The sequence below is a fragment of the Acanthaster planci genome, linkage group LG17 (genome assembly GCF_054643075.1).
Source record: "Acanthaster planci isolate LZ-2023a linkage group LG17, COTS_SCS, whole genome shotgun sequence".
Taxonomy (NCBI): Eukaryota; Metazoa; Echinodermata; class Asteroidea; order Valvatida; family Acanthasteridae; genus Acanthaster; species Acanthaster planci.
This window is the reverse complement of record NC_141793.1, coordinates 8,541,786-8,563,641: the sequence shown is the minus strand read 5'-3', so window position 1 is coordinate 8,563,641 and position 21,856 is coordinate 8,541,786. Positions and strand designations below refer to the sequence as shown.

Below are 21,856 nucleotides of genomic sequence, written 5' to 3'. Positions count from 1 at the left end.
GCCGAGGACGGGGGGGTTGAGCAATGTGGGGATGACTTGCTCGGCTACGTGTTTTGTTTTGTTTCCAGACAACATATGGGAATCGTGCAACAATAGTGACAGATGAGTAACAACTTGAGTGACAACCAAACCCTCTTGCATTTTAAAAATGATAAAAGTTGGTCAATAGGTGGCGTCCTTCCCCAGCACGTGTTGAACATTCACAAAAGCCATTATTATAATGCAAACGTTCGTTCGCGCGGTATACAACATGCAGCAATGCAGTCGCACGGCATATGGCTTGCCTATTGACAATTTGACAGGCAACGCATGTGTGTACACATACGAACACATGGCTTGAGAGATCGGGTTTTAACGCGCGGGTTGATGTCTGCTCACCAAAAGGAGTCGATCGGATTCGTTGTTTGGTGACGGATTTCTCCATCAATATGTGACAGCAAAAACTACATGTACGTTAACCTAGCTCAAGGCACCCCTGGAAATGCCCGTCCGCAGGGGCCATGTGGCCCCTCAGAACACGTTCATTGATACAATCATTCGCAAGTTCGACGGACAAAGTGAGTATAAACCAGTGCGGCTGGTCATGTTGCAATAAATGCAACATATATTTTTTGTAATTAGGCCCGATCGAGGCCTATTGCCTTATTTGTTAATTCGGTTACCGAAACTGTTGATTTCGTTGGTGAAATCAAAATGATTTGTAGTGTTCTGGAAAGTGTGTGTTGAGGTTTAAAAGGCAATACATGTATTTTGGTTCTAGATAATGAACTGGGGGGGGGCTGCCTTCCTGAAGTGGACAGCAGTGAATAAAGTCACAATGTCTGATGAAATTAGTGGAGCCATGACTGATATGTGGAACACCACATATCAGTTTTGCATACGTTCTGTGCTGTTCTGAGCAGAAATAAACATTCTGATCTCAGCTTTGGAACAAGGCAACAACGTCTTTGAGGGCAACCTGCTGTCATCTACCGACATTAATTAATATCACGGGGAAATTACAGCAATCTCGCCCATTTAAAGAAATCAAATGAGCAATGTAAACAAAAATGGTGGCTATACCGCACCAGCAGCGGAAATCTGCTACTCACTGTCCCCTACTGCGCACCTACACGTACCATGCCCACATAGAATTAGCATTGTACCAGCGTGACTACACAACCTTGTACTCACAATTACAATGCTTTGGAAGTGACACATCAACCGTAGGAAAGATCAAGGTTGTCAGTCTTTTTGGAGGGGGTGGTTTGCATGGCAACATCGCTAGTGCTCTTGATCATAAACAATAAATGTGTGCTTGCGACATATCACATGGTTAAGAGTTTCCCCGGGGGTACTGTTATGTTTGAGGCGGTCAAACAAATTTGCCAAAATTCTAGTGCCTAAAACAAAAGCAAGTGTTTTCAAAAGGGCCTAAAATAAATTGTATATAGTGTAATAGTATTCATGTTAAATTTCCCCGCAAAAATAAAGCGATCATGTACTCTGTGTCCATCTTTACCATTCTAAACAATTTGAAACTGATCTATTTCTAAATGTCTACATGTAAATTCTTCTGCTTTTTCCATTCAGACACCATAAGCTACATGTACACCAAAACCCCAAACACAATGACTACTTCAAAGGCTCTTGGCTAATGGGTTGGCAGACTTTTGTTAAGTTTCATCTTACCAAGTGGAGCTGGATAATTGCATCTTACATGTAAATGTCTCTCCACTTCAAGTGACAATGCAGATACATGTAGATATTGGATGACTCAAGAATGGAATGAAGTATGGCGATGTGATTATGTTCCTTTATTTTTAATTTACATGTATTTATTTATTGCCTTTGAGATTTTGCTCTAGAGGATCGAAATGTCATGCCCTCCTGCCGGTACTTCTTGATTATTTTAAAAGGGTTCTGCAAATATTCTCAGGGTTCTCCCCAGGATTTTTCAAAATTGTGGGGGATTTCTGTTATTGTTCACTGACAATTTACAAAGCTATGGTGTGGGGTTTGGAGTAAGGGCATTGAAGAATTTAGAAATTTAGATGCTCTGCGGTACAGTCTAGAGCATTTCCTGAACTTTTCACCTGTAATTTCCCATGGAAAGTGACAGATCTGAAAGTAACTACTAACTTACTAAGTAAGTGCTATATATTCCAATGATTAGTTATTATCAATTTTTTGTTTACAGATATGTTCACATTGTAAGCAACTTGGTAACCAGTTTTGAGTTGTATCTATTGATTGGCAAGTGTTGCAAAGGTCATCTTTTTCCAATTTCTTGCGACAAAAGTGCGATTACGTTGTACCTCCCTCACAAATGTGACCTGTCAATCTGGTCTATCAAGTCATTGGCATTTTCTGCGGTAATCAAGGCAAAACAAAGTTAATGTTGGAGCAGAATATTCAGCAATTTTAGTGCATAATATGCATTACACTGGTAAGGCCTATATCTAGTATTTGCTGATCATGTGCATGGAGTGTTCTATGTCATTATGCATGCAAGGTTTATAGAAAAATATATTTAAAAAATATTTATAGTGAAGAATTAGGGGAAACACATTTGAAATTACACATGTACATGTAACTATCGTCCCAGTCAATCACAATTATGAATGAACAGTGAGAAAATTTTGAGCACAAGGTATTTTCTGCTCAACCATGACTCAACTTGCAGGTAAATGTACATGTATGAGATCCCCCCTAAAAAAAAATAAACAGATTAATGAGCTCATGCAACATTGATACAGTACCCTAATTTCTCAAATATTTTAAATATAAGCTAAAAAAACAACAGTTGAAGGTCAGGCATGTCAGATTTATGTATAGGGCATCAATATTTATTGTGAAGTCTGAAGTTCACATATATATATATGTTTGTATGGTAGCTGCTCAGTTGCCAAAAAAATCTCTCAAACCACATAAATGTGCATTTGAATGTAGGCCTACCTTTTTAAATTGGGATTACGAGAAAAAAATCAGACAGCTTCTCAAAGAAGAATATGTGTTATTTCTTTAGGAAAAGTGCTTAGTGCTACCATGAACAAGTGCCAACCATGGAGAAAATCACAAAAGGCAGTCCCCATCCACCCGTTTACAGTGTGTGGCACATGTTAAGCTAATGTACGTACTGCACACAGACTGCAATGCTGACTTGCCGCCGTGCCACAGGGCCTGGCAGTGGCCTTTCGGAATATCACAGTGCGCTTCATCGCTCTGTGGCCAAATGCGCACTTCCACACTTATGATCTAAATCTCATTCTTTCTAAGGTTTTTTTGATCCAACTTTTTTTCCCCCAGAAATGACACCTAGTTTCTTATGATGAAACAGAAAGCCTTCACAGTACCACTTGAAAATACATGTATGCCCACTTTTAACAGATGAAAACCCCAGAAAACTTCACGTTTCTTCACAGAAATTTTGATGAGTACGTGTAGTTCAGGCAACTCAAACTCTATCCATTCAGGCAAAAATCAATGGAAATAGTTTGGTCCCTGGGGATAAAAATCCTTTTAGGTACTTGTACATCATTTCAAAAGAGAATCAAAGAACCATATTTTTTTACACAAAAACAATCACTGTGTGTGCAATAACTCAATTTCACACTATTGGCTGTACAAAAGGGGGCCCAATAACGTGCATATTGGGTCAGAAAAAAGGGGTATTGGGTATTTTTCGTGTGTATCGGCATTGATCAGGGAAAAAGATTTGTTTATCGGGCCAATATGCAAGTTTGTACGTAGGGGTTCAGATTCTGAACACATTAGTAAGAATACTGGGGTATTGAAATACCAAATGTGCAGGTATTTGGTATTTATGGATAGTCAGTATTCTTCAGTATTGAAATGAAAAATTGCCACTTATGTGGCAGTACTGAAATGCCACCCAAGCCTAAAATTAATTTGGTTTTCCTTCAAAAGGTTGAGAAGCCTAACTTACACTTGTTGAAATTTATGTAAATCAGCACTTTGGGTGACCGTATCACTGGTGCAAAAAGTTTGAAGGAGAAAATCCCTTTCAAATTAGAACTGAACCTGCAAAATAGGGCACATATTCTGAACCACTTTACATTGGGGAGATTTTGAAGAATTTTGTTGGCTAAAGGGTAAATAAACTGTACCTGATTGTTAAATCTGTCAGGAACTTGCACGTACTTTGAACTACATGAACTGTTGAATCTCATTGATGTGCATAGAATTTCCCATCCATGTAACGTGCAATGTAGGATCCTTCTTTTTCTATCCAAGGGTCCAAGTGTACTTGTACCCTCAGCTGCCCTCGTGGTTTTAGAGTACTATCACATTACAACTGAAGGCTCGAGCATCAAGAGATACCTGTACATGTGCATGTATCCGAAAGGTTGCAAGTACATGTATTGTACTGTACATGCACATGTACATGTATACATTGAAGGTTACCCTAGACTGTTGGTTCGTGTGTTCAGAGACTTTTCAAAAAATAATCCTATGTGATCCTCAGTAATACATGAAATTGATACACTGAATCATCTGCTTGACTCAGCACGACTATCTCATAATTGGCCTGCAATGCTGCATGTACATGTACTTTTGTCCTGCTTATAATTTACCAGATCATCTCAACATGAGCATCCTACAGGCTATTTTTGTGGGATGGAATCATAATGTGGCTCTGATTAGCAGATGCGTATTAATTTCAGCCTGGTAGTTTGATTTATCAAGCTTGGCCTTGTGGTTAATTATCCTATGACTCACTCAGTTTGGTATCCAAGGGGTATAACATATTGGATGTGGGGACTGGGTACCTGTTTAGCTGCTAATAGCTCTTTGTATCAAATTGTATTATCCGCAAACACTGTTCTTGTGGTATAGGACCTGTGAAAATGGTTTTGGGTACGTTGGCTCTAACAGACCCAAACTTGTAACAGTTGGAGGACACTGGACAGTTAGGGTAAAAAAGGTACCACATTTGTGCATTTGGTAAGCCTACTAGTATCATGCAGGGCGATGGCATAATAGACAGGACTTTATTATGAGGTTATTCTGTAGACAAATCCAATTCCCAGAAATAGAAATCATTACTAAGCTGGTACCACGTTTGTGTTCAAGTCATACATGTTCATGTACTGTACGTATGTGCATCAGATGTCCCTTTTATCCAACAGGTTGACAAACACACATGTACATGTGACTTCCCAAACTACTGTACATGTACATTGTACATTTCAAGTTTTTGAATGTGCCGTCACTGTTGCTCCTATGGAAATTTCTTCCAATGAGTCTATAAAAGAAATTTTTGTTAACTTTAATTGTTTGTTTTTGGTTTTGTTTTACGAGTTTGATTTGATTGTTGTAAAAATGGCAAAAGTTATTGTTGTTACGATGTCACATTATGTTGAGAGATGATGTACATGCTGGTGTACACTACATGTAATAAACTTTACTGTGATCACTGATTGCAAAATACAGGTATGTGTATGCTTTTGATTTTTATATGAAAGTAAAAAAACTTGTGTATTTTCTCTGGATTTATTTGCATTTCAATTGATTACAGTTTATATTTCATACATGTATGCACATATACAAGGTATACACTTCCTGTTGGAATATAAGTGGGCACAAAGTTATACATTATGTGAACATTTATGTACCAAAATGTGATACAAATATGCAAACACTAAAATTGTATGAACCAGGTCCTTGTTACTGATGCAACCAATTTACGCTATCCACTATTCCATTACAGCTAACTGCATTGTACTTTTTGTCTGCAGGCATACAGATCTTGGACATTTGCATACCTTTTCCTCTGTCAATGCAGTCTGTGGTTTGAATTTTGAATTGCATAATTGATATTCCTCATGTACATGTACAGTAGTATTCAGGGTTTCCCCTGGCAAATTGTTTGTAGGAGTAGTTGTTGCTACCTGCAGGTTTTTGCCGCTACTTACATGTGTTTTTTGTGGTCGGCAGTACCTATAGCCGAAGTGTGTAAATATTTGTCATTTGGCGACAGAGGCTACAGGCAGCTGGAAGCTTGAGTATTTCCTTCCCTTTTATCCATGTAAAATACATGTATTGGTCACATGAACGGTTAAGATCGCCCAAGCACATGTTTGTGTCTTTACTATTAAGATGTACATGTGCTGGACCTTGCATGGTCTATCTCCATTTTGAGGGTCTGTGAAAAATTAAAAATTATGCTCAAAGTTTTTAGTTGAAAAATTTAGACATTTTGCAAGAATGTTTCATATGTGTCATGCACATACTTGTACATGTACATGTATTTTCATGACATTGGTTTCAAAATGTCGGTAAAGCAGCAACTCAGAAAGCTAAGTTTTGGCAGTTGGCAGAAGAAAAGAAATAAATTTATAAACAAGAAATACATGTAGGTTGCAGTGGTATATGGGGAATTGTTCCTGACTTTTAGGGTTGATACATGTAAGTTGAACAACACCCCACCTGTATTTTCTTTTACTATGAGTAAAGTTATTACAGAACAAAATGTTGCTTTTTCAAACAACAGATCGGAATTTCATCATTGCCAATGCCAAGGTGGAGGGTTGTGCCATCATCTTCTGTAATGATGGATTCTGTGAGCTCTCCGGCTACTCACGAGCTGAGCTCATGCAACGACCCTGCTCCTGTGTCTTCCTGCATGGGGAAGGGACCAGCCACGAGTCCATACAAGAGGTACAGGAAGCACTAGACCAAGGCGAGGAGCACCAGGTGGAAATAACCTACTACAGGAAGGATGGTAAGATCAATACCAAGCCCATACAGATGATACAGTGTGTGCCACATGAAAAATTGACTGTCTTTTGCCAAGGAATTTAACTCAAAATCCTTCAACTGACTTCATGTACATGTATGTGATGGCACTCAATGTGACACTGCCCCTAGTTATGGCTTACTTTTTGAGTTTAATCCCCAAGCAAAAGTTTCATCCCAGGATGTAGGAAAAGATCACTATCTTACAAGTGACATTCCTGTATCATCAAAATATCCAATTGCTTTTAGAAGAGAGAGGCATTTTTACAAGTTGTGAACAAAGTGATTTTGTCCCATTTTTCAATATTATATCAAATTGCTCTGTAAGTCCCTCTAAAATGTGCCATAAATTAAGGAAAAAAATCCCAAGAATTTAAACGAATTTGAAGAGCATTGATCCCATTGAAACCATTGGATAATCTTGAGATTACTTGAGATTTTTTCATGATAGATTCTGCAGCTGTTTAAAAGGACTTGTATCCGATTTACCCAAACATATTCTGTTACTTTCCACCCTGTAATGGACCTTTCCCATGAAATAGGCAAATTATACATGTGCATGCGTGCTACAACTACTTGTAGGCAAGTGCAGCAGTCAACACTGTCGGCAGTGTAGGAAAACTACTGAGTTGAAGTTCACTATCAACTCCGTATTGCAGCCTTTTTCAGATATTTCAGCACACTTTTCTCGGAAATAAACTGCAGTTGCAAGTGTCCTGAGGTTGGAAAGTACATGTAACAATTCCTTGTCTTTAAAGGGGATGGGCCATGTAGGGCTAAATTGATGTTATATGATAGTTTTCAACTGTCTCATAAGCAGCAAGTTGGATTAACCCCTCTTTTACAATGTATGTCGTTAAATCAGGAAAACTTGGTGTTTTCTGTGTGCTCTTTTCAGTCTCTGGCTGGGCTCTTCACACAAATTTATCGAAATCGGTCAATGAGGGCAGCAGACAAATCTTAGCAAAATTGTGACATCATAGGAAAAACTTGACTTTCTAGACCAGAATGCATAGTTCTGGCAAGAAAGTAGATCGGTCCCAGCAAGCATCATCTTGAGTAGTCAATCTCCCTATTCCAAATCATCTTGAGTAGTCAATCTTCCTCTTCCAATTCATCTTGAGTAGTCAATCTTCCTCTTCCAAATCATCTTGAGTAGTCAATCTTCCTAAATCCAATTCATCTTGAGTAGTCAATCTCCCTATGTCAGTTCATCTTGATTAGTCAATCTCCCTATTCCAATTCATCTTGAGTTTTCAACTTCTCCCTATTCCAAGTCATCTTGAGTAGTCAATCTCCCTATTCCAAATCATCCTGAGTAGCCAATCTCCCTATTCCAAATCATCTTGAGTAGTCAATCTTCTTAAATCCAATTCATTTTGAGTAGTCAATCTCCCTATTCCAAATCATCTTGAGTAGTCAATCTCCCTATTCCAAATCATCTTGAGTAATCAATCTCCCTCTTCAAATTCATCTTGAGTAGTCAATCTCCCTATTCCAATTCATCTTGAGTAGTCAATCTTCCTCTTCCAATTCATCTTGAGTAGTCAATCTTCCTCTTCCAAATCATCTTGAGTAGTCAATCTTCCTAAATCCAATTCATCTTGAGTAGTCAATCTCCCTATGTCAGTTCATCTTGATTAGTCAATCTCCCTATTCCAATTCATCTTGAGTTTTCAACTTCTCCCTATTCCAAGTCATCTTGAGTAGTCAATCTCCCTACTCCAAATCATCCTGAGTAGCCAATCTCCCTATTCCAAATCATCTTGAGTAGTCAATCTTCTTAAATCCAATTCATTTTGAGTAGTCAATCTCCCTATTCCAAATCATCTTAAGTAGTCAATCTCCCTATTCCAAATCATCTTGAGTAGTCAATCTTCCTAAATCCAATTCATCTTGAGTAGTCAATCTTCCTAAATCCAATTCATCTTGAGTAGTCAATCTCCCTATTGTGCGTGTAATAATGATGAGAGCTACCCCGCTTCTTTGTCTTTAAAGACTGATGAAGCATAACTTGTAGTTGAAGTCATGGTCAGTACTTGGTTTGAATAGCCAATTTCACTGATTAGACTGAACCATTTTCCCTGCATTTCGGTTTAAACATGAATTGTTTTTAAGTAAATCTCACAGTGGCACTTAAAGCATTATTCATTGCCTTGCTGTTGTAGACCATGTGTGCAGTGAATGGGAACAGTTTTTTTGTTACAAACCCATGCATCTGGGCACGTACTGGTATTTCTTATAAACTCTTACACAAATGGTAAATGTAAATCGCAATTTTTTACTATGAGCTTCGATTACTTGCTATAGACACATGTATAGTCGTGAGGAGATACATGTACATACATGTACACGTAGGTTGTATACCAGACATGTGTAGTTTGTACTGTACATGTACATGCACTTGTATGTGTATGTATCTATTTTCTTCATGTCAGATCGGTACTTTGTTGTATTCCAAATGTGTTGACTTCATCAGGAGCAGTTAACGTACGTTATCTAGAGAGCTTTGCTGCAGGTCTTATTTTAAAGAGATGTGCACAGTGCTCCACAATGGTAGTCAGATGGGCTATGATGCATCAGACCAAGATTAGACCAAAGTCCAGTCTGCTAATGAAATTTCACTCTTGCTTTTTTTGGCTTATTTAAAGCATCCAGCAAGTATTGATTGCGTTAATGTATGTGTACATGTACCTTATATAAATGGAAATTGCATGTAATCATGAATTCACTGGTATTGATTGAGTGGGTTATTCAATCCATCGTCCTAAGAATCAACCCTCAGATCAGGTGTATACATGTACATGTATGTATTTATAGGCTCAACAAGTCTAGGTACTCCCATTGAACATGTATGCACAACCCAATATCAATCTTTCAGTCCACCGAATCAAAATCATACATGGGGATCTCAAGTCAGAATTTTGTAACATTTCTGCTGCGTGCCGTGATCAATGTTTGTATGTTCATGTATGCATGGAAACATAGCGGAGCTCGCTTCGCATGGCTGACTAGGTACGTATGGTACATGTACATGTACCTGTATGCATACCAATTAATCCACATATATGTAGGTTGGGACAGTGTGTTTTGATAGCTTGGAACTTTTGAGAGTCTGCTTCATAGGGAACCACACCTGCATCTCATAACCTTGCTGACTTCATATTGATACAGTAGGTTGTTGGAAATGTAACCTGAAACTCCTGAGTGAGCACACAGTGCAGTTAAAATTGTGGTAATTACATGTACATAGAATCATGTGTTGAAGTGGGATACTGGTGAATCCAAGTATTTGTGACCTGCTCTGCAAAAAACGGTATTAAGTCACGCCATGCCAAAACACGTAATAGCTTGTTCTGTTTGAAGAGGCAAAATTTCATCAGAAATGTGGTTTTGTGTTTTTTCCTTTAATAGCTTCTATAATATATATTTTCAGAATTTGTGACTGCAAACATTGATACTGATGAATAAAGATGAAAAATTGGTCATTCAAAAAGAAATCCTATATAGCATTGTGGTTCCAAGTGCTACACTTTATGAGCTTTTTCTCGAAAGGTGCTTTTATTGAATACGAAAATGTGGATATACAAATGTCTATACATGTACAGTATATCTCCGGAACGCAGCGCACTACAGGGGTCATTCATATATCAAATTGTAGCTTGTGATGTACAAAATCCAGCCGTATCAAAAACGCATAACCTGAATCCAGCGACTTATTACCCATTTTTCTAGAGCTAGTCACATTTGTGTTAAAAAAACCTGACAGCTCCCTAAGCAGCACCGCCCCCATTGTTTACTGCAGCAAGAACCACAGAACTGTCCTGAATTTCACATGACATCCACTTAAGCACTAGATTATTCAACAGCCTGTATACCCAGTCTATATCTATTCATTACACTCTCACCTTCCGCACCTTGACATGTGCCACAGCTCTGCTCATGTCTGGCTATATGTGTGCTTGAGCCTTGAAATTGCCAGGTGTGTTTTGCCCTATGATAACAGAGAGGAAGGAGTCAACCCCCTCTTCTGGAACTGCAAGCATTCTGGGAGAAAGGATGTTTATTTAATACATGTACGTGTACATGTACCAATACAAGTACATGTACATGTACATTATTTCAGTAAACCTTTTGCTAGTTCAATTTGAATAAAATCAGGCACACTGAGTTATCTGATTGTCCATAAACGTAACAATTTTAATTTCCCATGCAAACTACATGTAAATGAAATTGTTGCTATACATGTACATGTACCCCATAATTCAGGGGAAGCTTTTGCAAGGTGTCTTTTATGTACATTAAGCAAAAGCTTGTCCCAATCATGAGGAATAGCGACAGTGTTCAAAGTATGGAGAATTCAAATGGCTGTGTTCGTGTAATTTAAAGAACTCAGTGTACCAGATTTTGTTCAAATTTAACTCACAAAAGGCTTACTGTAGTCCATTTGAATAAGGTGTTTGATAGAGTAGCGTTCATAATCAATTAATGAATTCTTTCATGTTTTTACAAGGGCTGTCATTGGTACACTGCTTCTAATGAACAGTACCCTGTACTTTTCACAAGTGAAAGAATGTTGTTTTCAAAGTTTACAAACTGAGCAATCAATTTATGTGTAGTTTCCCATAAAATTTACTAACACAGGACACAAGAAGTACCATGCTCAGGGCTACATGAATACATAAATATGCTCACGATTGTGGCCATACAATGTTGCCATGGTAATGAAACTCTTAATACATGTACATGTTCTTTGCATCACACAGTGCAGTTGACATTAATTTTGTGCTAATGATACCGGTAGTTCAGAATTTGATAACCTGGTGTAAGGACATACATGTGCAAGACATTGACCAATGAAACTCATTGAAGTTCAGCAATGAAACAATGTGCGATGGAGGTGTGTTTGAAATCCCTCTCTATGCAATTTGAGGTTGAATTAACAGGTTCAAGTTTCATCTTTCTTGGTGCCAGTCTATTGGTTTTTTGGGGGGGTTGTCAAAAGGAATGTACTCAAGCAGAGACAGAGCTCTTAGTGAAAAACTTGTTTAGGGCTTTATCTGTGAGCCAAGAGCGCAGTTTGTGAAGTTCATTAATCTTTTTTGCACTACAGGCACAGGTACAATGTACATGTACACAACATGTGGTAGTTGCAACCTCCTTCATGTTCACAATGTACAGTAGGAGCAACCGCCCTCATCACATCTTGTGAGATTGTATTTGCTTGCTCAAAGCATTTTTTACTGGAAAAATAAATAAACTCATGGGGGGTTAGCTTGACCAGATGTAAACATTTTCATTGAACAGTGAAGTGTACTATCAAAATGCAAAATCTAATGTGTTTGTATTACCATAAAAGCAAACATTTGGATTGCATTTTCAATCTATGTACATATGAGTATGTGTATTATGTTCGCTAAATATCAGACAAAAATTATTTTTGTACAGCTTAGATCTGGAGAGTGGACATACTCATTTTCAGTTAAGAAGTTGAAAAAAAGAAAATAAAATATTAAAAAAGAAGGTTCTTTCATAGGCACATAATTGTGTGGCTGAATTTTCTTTGAAAAGTATTAAACAAATTTCCATAAATTCAATGTTACGGGCTGTTAGTCAGTAAAAATGGCTATTCTGTCTCAGGAGTTCAAAAATGATCAAAGAAATCATGTAACATCTGCTGTCAAGAATATCTAATTTAGCCAGCTAGTCTAATGCTGTGCTCTCATTGTTACCTGTAGATGAGACCCTAGGGAAAACTTCTGTGTAATTTAATATCACTACCGAGAATGTTCGCAGTAAGATTAGCTTTTCGGCAAGGCAACAGTTACATGATGAATCTGAATATATGTCATGTACATGTATGTGCACTTTTTGTGTATTTAATATTGTACATTGTATTGAGCTCTTTACTAAAAGGGAAGAGTACACAGTGCAGTAAAGGATTCCAATAATAACTATTTGAAGAAGTAAACTGGTTGAAGAGGATTAAATGTTTTAATTAAAATAGGGTTTGTACATGTATGAGTTGAATAAGATTTGTTTGTGATTGTTATAATCACACAAAAAGATTGTGAGAGTTTATGCCATAAAGTCTTTTGTTTGGCAACATTTCATGCCCTTTGTGGAATATTACACATCCATGAAATAATTCTTTGATTAGAGTTTTTTCATTTCTCACATAAAGAAAGTTTTGTTAGCAAAACAAATATTTCACTTCTTTACAGTGCAATGTATTCAATGCATTTCAATGCCTTAAGGTGCTAAAGGTCTACTAGTAACAGAAGGGCATACATGTAAAAGAAAAAAATTCTGATTCAGTTTTATGAAGCACAGTACGCTTAGTGTGGGATATGCAGAGAGCGTGAAAAATTGCTTGTCTGCTTGAATGAGACTGAAACCCACATCTTCACAGCACACTTATTTGATCAGTGGTTTAAAAATTCCAGTTTAACTTGGACACTTTGAAGAGTCATCTTAAGTCTGATTGTTGTGCTCAGAAAAGTATTTACATGTAATTCATCTTAACCTCAGCTGTGAGCCTTTTCCTAAAAACTTGTAATTACATGTAATTTGCATGAAGATAAATGTTCAGTGGATTTCAATTTAATCAATTATTTTGAAGAAATCATTTGATTTATTATTTATTCAATAACAAAGGATAAACAGAAAAAGTCAAGTACAGTGTGCATTTTTTCATTCTGTTGACATTCTTTGTGACTGCTAAGTTTGAACACACTGTTAAGATGGTTGTCCCTCTTTCAGTTTTTTATAATGTGCTATATGTTTACATTAGACGGAGATTTTTTTTGTCTGGAGATGTGTTATAAATGCCCTTCATCAACGTAGTTCAAGTAAATTGGTAAAGGCAAAACCAGTAAGTATGTGATTTGAAGTGCAACTAATCATAACAGTTTTATAAAAGTCCACAAATGCCATCCTAAACGTATGTTACAACATGTAACCTGCTCCTAACTAACTGAACTAATTATTGATTTAGTGTCATATTTTGAGCAATTGCACAACGGTTGATGAAGGACACCCCTTTTCACAGGAAGTGCTGGTAATTGCATTGATGTCAACATTTATGGTACTGTACGTGTTCTTGTACCTGCCCACCCAGTAATCACAGGATGTTTTGAAATCTCCATGTTTACATGTATATGCCCGTGGAGAAAATGTTTCTCTAAACTTCGGCTTCAAATAATCCTGAAGAGGAGGTTAAAGTGAACATATATACCTGGGTGTATACTGGTACTGTACAAGCTCACTGTGCACAAAAAGCTGTGCGTCGGTGACTCAATGACGTACATATATGTGTTTTCAAAATTTGAAGCTTGGGAGGAAAGATCAATTCTAGCCTGTTGTGGATCTTGCTGGAAAATCAATATCATGTGTAATGGCTTCCTTTCAGTGTACAGCCCTTGTTGGAAGGGGGCCATTGATTTGACTGTAGGTATGTTTCTGGCTGTAGTATTGATTATTGGCTGCCAACTGTATCTACCAGTGCAGCATCTGGCCTGCAGGGGGTCAATCTAGTTTTTCTGATAGTGGAATCTACAAGTTGGAAGCATTTTGAATGAGTCAGTTTCCATTTGGGATAAACTGATTAGGATACATTTATCTACATCTGCATAGTGCCAGTGTTCCCCATCTACTAAACTTTAGCTGTGAAGAGTAATGGCCCAGTGATGGGCTTGTGACCTTCGCTGGAAGACAAGCCTGCTTTGAGTGGGCCATCATCACAGAGTTTCTGTGTGGGAACTTATTTGCTCCCTACCACCCTTTGTCATCTTTGTGTTTGGAGGATCAGCTTGCGTACTTGCTGGAGTTTACATTTTGTAACAGAAGGAGTAGAGCTTTGGTTGCTCAAGAAGTAGCTGATGTTCCTGGAGTTACACATATTCATTTGTGTCCGAAGAACAAAAAGTAGATACTCAAGTTATTTGTAAGTAATGCTGTGGGAGATATTCATTGTTTGAATTGCTGAACCATTGAGGAATTGGTTTATGTACATGTACATTATTGGAAACACTCACTGTGTATATTTAACATAGAGATTGGAGATTTCACTCAGCAGCAGGCTGATCAATGAGACATTATTTCTTGAAGGATTTGAGGAGAAACATCACCACAGGAAATATACATGTACTTGCAGGACACAACGGTTAGTAGTCGAAAGGTAGGTTAAGTTTTGTAAATTAGATTGATTAGGAAAGTCATTAGGTGTGAAATGTACATGTATAGTGGGCAAACCCTGTTGTTTCCAAACTTGATGCAAGTTTTCAAAAGGTTAACTTTTTTCAATCATTTTTCATACATGTATAAATTTGTTTTTGCCCATATTTTAAGATTTTTCCTAGTGTACCTTTTGGTTTCGTGTCAAAACACAAACAGCTGATCGATGCGTTATTGCTGCTTCAGTTGCTTGATGGGTGTTGGATGCAGTCAAGTCATGCTTGATGAACAACAACCTTTCCTGAGAGTACATCCTAGAAGAAGTTCAGGAGGGACACAAGATAGTATACATGTATGTTGATGGGATTTTTTTTGGACTGCAGCAAAGTACAATTGTACATGTACCATATGTGGCACTTGGTTATTTGGGATAATTGCATTTACAGGCCTATACATTGTTGATACCCCCCACTGTGCAACTGACAGGAATGCTTAGAACATAACCAGGGGTTGATTAACTCATGATTATCTTAAAGCACATTTGATTTGTTGCATCTGAACCTGTTTCCTTTCAACAGGCAGAGCATACTGCTCCTGAGTTGAGTGAGTTCACTTTTTTTCCCCAGAATCTAACCCACTCACAAAATATGTATTCTGACAAGGTGTTGTTATACATCTATACATGTAGCTCATCAGCACTGCTTAACTTTTGGCTCATGGTAATTTGTGATGGCTGCTTTACATGTATATGATTTCAAGAAACATACCACAAGGTGAAGCTTCATACCATGTAAAGTACATGTACTTGACCAAACATGATAAATTATGATTAGTCTGGGGGTTTTGCAGCTGAAGATGCCATCAAGGGAAAAAATAATGTACAGTGTTCGCACCTTAAAATATAAAATTTCCATCACGTAGTACGTACATGTAGTACATTCAGCCTAGCACAAGCTCATTTGAAAATAAGATCAATTGAGACACAAAGGTGCATTTCCGAGGGTTGTAAGCATAGGAAAAACTGCATGGCATGGACCCTTTATAATTGAACCTGGCTACTCTAAACACACACTGTACCAGAGGAGAAGTGGAGAGCAAACTGAATCACAAGTCATAACTTTCACAGTGAATTTCTCAATAAAGTTTGTAGTTCATGACGCTTTGAAGAAAAGCCTTCTACTCTTATAATACTTATACAAGTTTTGTGCATGATCCTTTAGTAAAAAAATAACAAAGTGGCAATATCAAAATGTGCCTACATATGCTCATGAATTACTAGCATTATTTTACAAATAATGTTTTATTTTATACATTATAAGTTCTTCATAAGAAACCTCAACCTACATTCTTGATGCTTCATTCCTGCATCTTATAAATATTGCCTTTGCGGTTATAACTTACTGCCTCCATTTTCCTTCATATTCACCCTCCAACTGAATTTTCCACTTCTTTGGGTTCAGCATGCTGATTTCTATCATTGACTTGCTTCATGCTTGTAATACATGTAAGTCTGAGGCCAAGCGTGTCAAGCTTCACAATACGCATGCATAGTTTTCACAGCCAACTGGCTAAAGTCAAACGTCTGTTCCAAATCATTGCCAAGGGCTGGATTGGGGAGAAACAAACACTAGCCTTGGGGTTTCTCACACAGGGTGTAGCCCTATGCTTGAGGCAGAGGGAAAAGCCCGCGCCAAACTGGTTGGACATCACGTAAAGATCGAGGCTGCTGGATGTAAATACCGTGGATAATCTGATTAGAGTTTGTAGGTACAAGAATGAGTTGTTGCTCTGTACTGCCAAATTTCCCCCCCCCTTTCCTTCTCTGCTGATTGAAATTACATTTTGCATTGGGCAGCAGGGGTGACAGTAATTTGTTTTGTTTTTTTTGTCTTTTTTAGTAACTTGATTTCAGTGCAAGATCTTCACATAGAGAAAGGATACAGATGTGCCCTTGAAACATTTACATGTTGCTACTTAATTTGCATATACGAGAAAGTCCCAGCACATCGGAGAAATCTTTTCTTTTTTATCTTAAATTTTAAATACTCATATTTGTGTTTGCGAGTAAATTCCATATCTTTTTATGCAAATGCCCCCCTAGCCAGTGTAGGATGCATTAAACACACATTTTAAATCGATGATTTGCATTTGGGACAATCCTGAAGAGTATAAATGATGTGACTTGTGCTCAAACCTGTCGAACTAGCAAGTAGGCCATTACTTTGTGTGGATTGAGGCCATGATTTGTGTATAAGATTGAATTAGAGATGCAATCTTGTTTATACTTGATGAATGTACTCTGTAGTTAGAATAGAATATTCTCTTTGCCATGAGCAGCTTTTAATGAGAGGAATATGATAAATTGGGAGTGTCATTGAGAAAGTATACATTTACATGTATCACCACACAGAAGGTGTTGTTACTTTTTGGACAATAAAGATTGACTGGGATTTGGGACAAGGGATTTGTAATTTTTGAGAAGTCTAATTAAATGAAAGCAAACAATTACAGAGATGTTTAGAAATCCGGAATTAATTTTTCCCCCTTTGTTAGAGGGAGGTACATGTATGTCATCAATGTATCAGCTGACCTTTACATCCCCGAAGAACACAGCCAAGTTGTGAATTATTAATACAGGATTCCATTTATGTCAGAAATGTGATTGATGTGTTGATGTAGATACATTCATGGTTTAAAGAGACAAGCCAGTTGTGTTTGATTTGTAATTCAAACTTGTTATTTCACCCTACCATATGAGCCGTAGAATTTGTGCAGTATACATGTTGATGCTACAATATTTGATAGTTCACCTCCCCAGGTGTTCCATATGAAAATGAATTAACCAAGGCTGTTGATATCACAGGATTATCCTGGGAATTAATGGGAAATTAAGAAAGGTGATGCCCCATGGGAATTTTGGCCAGAGCCATCATTGAGAGGTGTTAACATCCTGGAATGAGGAAATGGAGAAGCCTTCATCAGAGCTTCATCACCTAAACGTGATGCAAAGCTTAGACACATAAGCCTCCAAACTGTGGAACGTGTTGGCCCGGTTGTCGGACTTATTGTGGATCCAGCACTCTGTCAATTTGCTTTTACCAGTCCGGACAGGACGGAATGAGATATTTTCCCACTTATTCATGCAGTGTGCACTAATTGGTTGCTAAGTCATCGTTAAAGATGGGAAGACACCTAGATTGCCGTGTTGTCCAATGGGAAAGATGTTGCATGTAATTATGGAAGAAGGTTGAGAAGAAACGGTGATCCATTTTAAGATACATGTACTGTCGCAACAGTGGGTTTTAAGTGCAAATTGTCTGCAGTTCCCTTTCAAATCAGTGAGGTACACAAACAGAGTCATTTATAATATCACTTTGCAAAAATCAATTGCATAGATCTGTGGCTGGGGAGATTACGTACACAGCAAGTATTGATGAAGCTCTGAAAAGAAGGACGTTACTGATAATGGTCAGAAAATAACTCTTAAGACACTTCAAGTTTTGTAATTGGCCAGTCATGGGTTGATTTCTACTGGCATTGAAAGTAAAATATACAATGTAGTCAAATTTTTAATTAACTGCAGAAAGGGGTCTTATATGTTGAGGTTCATGTGCATGCATTTATGTGTACATGAAGTTGTTTGCCACTTTGGGCATTTGGCTCATCCAGATTTATTCCAAGAAATCTGAATTCTGAGAAATTTTGTTGGGTTGGCATGTTCAGGATTTTTTTACTTGCATGATTAATGCTGACATCATTTGGCAGTGGATATTTTCTTTAGTTTTGAGGTATTCTACTTTGAAGAGCATTTTCTCAGAACTAGTATGTGCTTCAACCTCCAATCTTTTTGAGCAGATGTTTGGATTACAGGTTATATATGTGCACGAGAATCTGCACTTTAAAATGCTTAAAAAGATTATAACCCATGAGTGATTTTTATGTGCAGGGTTTCTCAGATTGCATCATAGTTAATTCTATTATTGCTTGTGATGGCTTTATTTGTGGGACGCACAAACTTGCACTGGAAACACGTAAAAAGCCAGGTGTACAGCTGTCAGGTTGCGGCTGATTAGCTACATGTATTAATGGCCATGGCTGGCTGTAGCACAATGCAAGGGACATTAGGCAGATTTGGTGTTAAATGTGGTACATGTATCTTATTCAGCTGGAAACCTGTACCACTGCCTGTGAAAGTAATGGAAATTGTACATGTTTATATACACCTACATGTACATGTACGTGATTTAAATCTGTTTCACTAGACTTACAGTATGTACAGTACATGTACGTGTAGTTGTGCATTAAAAGATGTACAGTATGAAATACATGTAGGAAAGGTTTGCATAAATTGTTTTACTTGTAAGCCCCCCCTACATGTACATGTACATCACAATACAATGCACAGCTTGTTTGCGTGCTCAAAATAACTAAGTACATGTGTTAAAGACATGGACTTTCAATTCAAATCCATAATCAGATTGGATTGTATTGAATGTACTTCAGTCGGATTTGGATCAGATTCGTATTAATTGTGTGAAACACTGGAGCAGATGGCATTGATCATCTTACCCATACTTAGACTAAATTGGGTATAAATCCAACTTTGTTTTTGACTTGTTTGAAATGTGTGAACTCAGCTGTCATCATCAGTAAATTTTTAGCCAATATGGCAGCAGTAAGGTTTGTGGTGAACATTTCCCAGCATTTTGTTCCCACACACCCTAACCAAAGCCCCCCAATTGAAATGATCTATGTCTTTTCATCATCTTTTTAAATATGACCCAGTAGGAGGAGTGCTTGGCCAGGCATTGCAGTAACACTGTTCTGCCATTTATTTTCCATTACATTACTTGAGTTCATATGAGTTTTGAGGGTTACAATAATTTAAGCTATTTATAAGTTTACTTAGAAGGTATTCCGTAAATTGTCACACTGTGCATGTGCTTTATTATGAATCAAACCATGCACAACCGTGAATTTTTGTGTTCACAGAAACTTTCTTCACGGTCTCTTTATACATGTATGGTAACAAGGTAGCAAAAATTGTACATAATCTCAAAGTGGGCCCGTCTTATATTTAAGCATGAATTTGAGCAAATTGTCTTTTTGTATCATCATTGTGGACTGAGGACAGCAGTGGTCAGTGACAGTGACAATCTGCCAACACCTCCTGGTATTCAGCCTGACTACCCATCAATGCTTTGATGATCAGAGTTCCACATAGCAACCTCACTCAGTGCCTGCCTGCTCTTCTGATTTCCTTGGGGAGATAGCCTTCTCAGCCAAAGAGAGCAAGTGTCATCCACCCGCCTCTGTGTCTAAAAATTGTATGAGACTAAGGTTTTGTCATTGGAAAAATTTGGAGAGAGGAGTTGTGCAAACCCACAGGGATCGGTGTAGATGGGCAGCAGCTAGCCCAAGAACAGTCAGGTTGTTGAGAGAACACAGAAAAGGAAATGGCAGCTCAGGCTCTAAATGGAAAACCCCAGGGGGGACTTAAATAAGTATGAAAGGTTCACCATATGGAAGAATTCTGAATATTGGAAGTACATGTACATCATGTCTTTGTAGACATGTACATCAAGTGTGCAACAGACTTTTAACCAGATTTTTTCTCAGGAAAGATAACCTATTTCAATTGTTTCTAAAAATATGTCCCCCCCACCCTTTTAGTCTGGCTTTTTTGTCTGGTCTGGGTACTTCTACATGTGCGTAGTTGGGAATGCTCATTGCTGACTAAAATGAGCCTCTCCCATGTCAAGTTACTGCATGGTAGTTCCATGTGCTCTTTTTTTAGAATCCTTTGGTAAACATACCATACCTGCATGTTGGTACATGAGGGCAAGTTCAAGTAATGACCATCTGTCAACTGCTGTTTGTTCGCTGATTGCTTATCCATGGCAGCCTATTCTGGATACCAGGATTGTCGGCAAATGGCCGTCACTCAAACTTGCGCTGAGCTAACCCTTCCTGTCCCAGGACCAGTCACAATTAAGAGGGCGAACAGTGACGAAGGGATGCTTTTTTGCAGCTCATTTTAATAGCTTGTGACTTGGTTTAAGACTGCATGACTTGCGATTGGCTTGCTGGGACTTGTGATGGACTTGACCATAACACAGGCACACATGTATGTATTCCATTGATGCCGGCTAGTGTACAGCTCAAGTCATCCCAGCCTCTGTGGTTGTTACTTGTGAAGATGTACTTGTGCACCAATGAGACATAGATGCCGAGAAATCAAGCAGTTTACTTCTTTGGGCCAATGTCACAGAGCTGCTAAGAGATTTGCCATGCTTAGAAAATATTTTCTTGCACCCTGCTGAGCTTTGCTTAGCATGAAAATGTACATGTACATGTCCATTTGAGTAATAACTTATGTTTCGCAGCTCCATGGAATTAAGCCCCACAGGTCAGCTCAGGACTTGAAATTCAGCCAGTGCCCAAGAAACGATATTTATACATGTACCCCTATTTTCTGTGCAAGAGTACCCTTCATAGGGATGAGGAGAGATGCTACATGCCCATGAGTTAAGCCTTTGTGGGGCAACATCAATGCCTCAGAGGCTCAATTTTTTTCCAGGAACTACTGAACACACTGTGGTAGCCTAACTGGACATCACTGCCACATGTATTGTTAACGCAATTTCTCTCGTTAGGACACAGAGTCCAGTTGACACTCTGACCCTGATCTTTCTTGGTCAATTCAAGCTTTGATTGTGCATGATGTCAGTGCATAACTTTGTGGAATCTTTTAATCACAGGAACCTGTGGTTGGTTTTGTGTAAATGGTCAGCGTTAGCTAGTGGGGATTTTCATGCTCTGCCTTGTAACGCATGCTCAGACCAATACTACTTTGAGGGGACAGCTTGTTTTGTCAGGAAAGTCCAGACAAAGTTGTAGGGGCAAAAATTGGTCTTCATCACATTTTGGTTCCCACATC

General features: G+C 38.1%; 1 protein-coding gene across 3 annotated transcripts in view; it reads left to right on the top strand.

The window, feature by feature from the left end:
• The first annotated feature begins 236 nt into the window (after positions 1-236).
• Positions 237-21,856, top strand: part of LOC110984221 (voltage-gated inwardly rectifying potassium channel KCNH6-like) — a 124,023-nt gene continuing 102,403 nt past the window's right edge. Inside the window, exons 1-2 of one of the 3 annotated variants that reach the window (XM_022244168.2) lie at positions 237-557; positions 6,497-6,727. In XM_022244168.2, the coding sequence (XP_022099860.1) occupies positions 482-557; positions 6,497-6,727 (307 nt within the window). In that variant the 5' untranslated portion in view covers positions 237-481. Of the gene's footprint in view, positions 558-6,496; positions 6,728-14,293; positions 14,921-21,856 lie in introns of those variants that run through there. The other 2 variants (XM_022244169.2, XM_087147734.1) reach the window with 2 other exon arrangements.